This window comes from Cynara cardunculus (assembly GCF_001531365.2).
Source record: "Cynara cardunculus var. scolymus isolate 2C chromosome LG 1, CcrdV1, whole genome shotgun sequence".
Taxonomy (NCBI): domain Eukaryota; kingdom Viridiplantae; phylum Streptophyta; class Magnoliopsida; order Asterales; family Asteraceae; genus Cynara; species Cynara cardunculus.
This window is the reverse complement of record NC_037528.1, coordinates 16,520,314-16,523,687: the sequence shown is the minus strand read 5'-3', so window position 1 is coordinate 16,523,687 and position 3,374 is coordinate 16,520,314. Positions and strand designations below refer to the sequence as shown.

Genomic DNA, 3,374 nt, shown 5'->3' with positions numbered 1-3,374 from the left:
TAAAAATAAAATATATTTCGTTGGTGATTTTTCAAATTAAAAAGATAGAAAATAATTTGTTTAAATTTAACAATAAAATTTAACTAAATAGATAATTAATTAAAACTTGTCGCTTGAGCAAATCATATACATAATATTTTTTATTTTTTTAATTAGAAAAATCATTAACAGAATTTTTTTATAAAAATAAATTTCAATAGAACCGATCGTAATGGAATCTGTTTAAGCAAATCTCGTTCAGTGCTTGATAGAGTTCAGATTCCCCAATAGTACCAAACTCTTGTTATTCATTATAAAATATAAATAATCTTTTTTAAATGTACGTACTTTTTTTTTGTAAATATAGATAATTTTTTGGTATATTTGTTTCATTTTATAGATGTAAATACGTTACATAATTATCGTAGTTCACACAATGATAAAGATATAGTAAATTTTGTGGAGCGTTTCAAATGTTACATATTTGAGTGACACAAAATACCAAGTTGAAAAGTAAATCTTGAACAATGTCGTTTAAAAATAGATCTTGTACGAGGTTTAAGGTTGGGTGTATTTGGGCATGCGATTTCCAATGATAAACATAATCAAATAGAGGATAAACATCTCATTTTAAAATATAAAAAATCTAAAATATAATTAGGATAATTATCGAGTTATAACAAAATAATTAATTATTATTTTTATAAAAAAATTATATTATTAAACCAAATATAAATTATTTCGTTATTGAACCTAAATCTATACTATATTATAAAGCATTTGACAAAAACTCTTAATTTTTTTATGCATGAAGTACTGTATATTGATGCATATTACTTAAAATTCAAGATTACAAGTAAATTGTGTATAAGTACAACTTATTAAAGCATGTTTGAATTCACGTACTAACTGCGGATAAACATAACCAATTAGAAGATAAACATCTCATTTTAAAATATAAAAAATCTAAAATATAATTAAGATAATTATCGAGTTCTAACAAAATCATTAATTATTATCCTTATAAGAAAATTATATTATTAAACCAAATATAAATTACTTCGTTATTAAACTTAAATTAAATTATAATAAAAAAATTGAATTAAAAAATTACACAAAAAATAGGAATTTTAAATAGTTAATTTGATACTAATATCGATATATTTTTGTCAAAATTTTATGATATTTTTAAGTTTATATTTTATTCAAAAATAAAAACATCATCGTTTTTTCAAAATCATATAAGACCATACTATAACATCTAACGAGATAAAGAATAAAATGAAATATTAATATCAAGATATAGCTCGCTGCATTGCGTGAGTACCCTTCTAGTATATTATAAAACATTTGACAAAAACTCTTAAAGACCATTTTTATGCATGAATTACCGTTTATTGATGCATATTACTTAAAATTCAAGATTACAAATAAATTGTGAGCAAGTACAACTTATTAATGCTTCATGTTTAAATTCGTGTAACTAACTGCAAATAAACATAATCAGATACAAGATAAACATTTTATTTCAAATATAAAAAATCTAAAATATAATTAAGATAATTATTGAAAACTAACAGAATACTTAATTATCATCTTTATAAAAAATTATATTATTCAATTAAAAATAGATTACTTCGTTATTAAATCTAAATTAATTTATAATAAAAAATTGAATTAAAGAAATTACACAAAAAAACAAGAATTTTTAAATAGTTAATTTGATACTAACATTAATATATTTATTTTTGAAATATTATTATATCTTCAAATTTATATTTTATTCAAAAATAAAAACATTATTTCTTTTCAAAACCACATAAAAACCGTATTAAAACATCTACAGAAACGTAATAAAAGAAAAACATTAAAATCGAGATATATCTCGTTGCATTGCACGAATAACCTTCTAGTTAATTTAAATTGAAAAAAGAGTGATACAATTAAGAGTAGATATATTGTTAACTTCGTTTAATTTATTTCAACAAACCTATGTTGACTCATGACTTTCAAGTATATGACATATGCAATATGCACATGATATCATCCCTCAATTATTACCGTAAAAGAAGATTTTTATTTTTATTTTCATATAGATAATATACTGCTTTATAAGGTCTAAAATATGCATGCCCTTTTTTTTAATAGAATGCACCCAAAATCACAAGTCGAATAAGTTTAATCCTTATGATTTTTATTCCTTTTCACTCATTTTTCCGCATCCAATTTTGCCTTCTCTTTTTCTTTTTTCGTGACCTTTATCTTTGCCTCTTCCTTCTCCTTTCTTGCCGTCTCTACCTCTGTCTCTGCCTCTGCCTCTGCCTCTGCTTCTTCCTTTTCCTTTTCGTTTCTCTTTGCCTCTGCCTCTTCATTCATTTTTCTCTTTGCTTCTTTTTTCTCCTTTCTCTTTGCCTTTGCCTCTTCATTCATTTTTCTCTTTACATCAATGAACTTGATGAGACCATCAAGAACGACACTTGGGTCGTCGTCCTTAAGTAGTTGCTCTGCTACTTCAGCTGGTGTAACATTTACCTCACTCATCAAATCCTCAATTTGGTTAAAAAGATCGTGTTGCGTGATGCCAAGATAGTTAGAGGCAAGAAGACGAAACCCACATGGGGTGCAATAGGACATATGGATATGAAGGTCCATACGACCTGGACGAATAAGTGCAGGGTCAAGTTTGTTTTTTCGGTTAGTGGTGAATATAATAATTCGCTCATCGCCACAACTAGACCATAATCCATCAACAAAATTGAGAAATCCTGACAAAGTTACCTACAAAAAATTAGTTGTACTTAAAGTTTTAGTTAATCAACGCTATATATAAACAAAATATATTTACTAATGTTCTTTTAAAAAAATATTTGTAGGGTGAGGTTAGAAAAAAATAATAACTAAATATTAGAATACGAAAACAGTTAATGTGTAATGATCCATAAAAGGGCGTGTGGACGGTTGCAACCTGAGTAAATCACATGTGATTTTAGTATAAAATTATCTATGATTCGATCGTTTTTATATTATCTTATTTAGTTATCGTTCTCGTATTAACTTGAATTGATGCAACCATATTTATATATAAGGGTCAGGTTCTAGGGAAAATCGTAAACAAGAAAATAAAAAATAGTAACATCCTCGTAACCGTTCATCTGAATGGTATGCACATGTACATACAAGTAATTTGTAAGCAATTTGTCTGGTATGCACATATGCATGACATGCTCATGTGCATAAAAGCCAAGAAACGATTTCAATTACTTGTATGCACATATAAATATCGTCCGGATGACGATTTAAGAAGGTATTAACCCGTTTTCATTTAAACATAACTAGTTGTGTACCCGCACAATGCGGCGGGAGCCATGAATTTTAAAGATTTTGAAGTTCCACTG

The 3,374-nt window shown here is 26.1% G+C and overlaps 1 protein-coding gene across 1 annotated transcript in view; it reads right to left on the bottom strand.

The window, feature by feature from the left end:
• Positions 1-2,187: 2,187 nt before the first annotated feature.
• The window catches only part of LOC112518533 (AAA-ATPase At3g50940-like), a 4,070-nt gene continuing 2,883 nt past the window's right edge, over positions 2,188-3,374 (bottom strand). The window contains exon 2 of the mRNA XM_025126297.1: positions 2,188-2,757. Within this exon, the coding sequence (XP_024982065.1) occupies positions 2,188-2,757 (570 nt within the window). The remainder of the gene's footprint in view (positions 2,758-3,374) is intronic.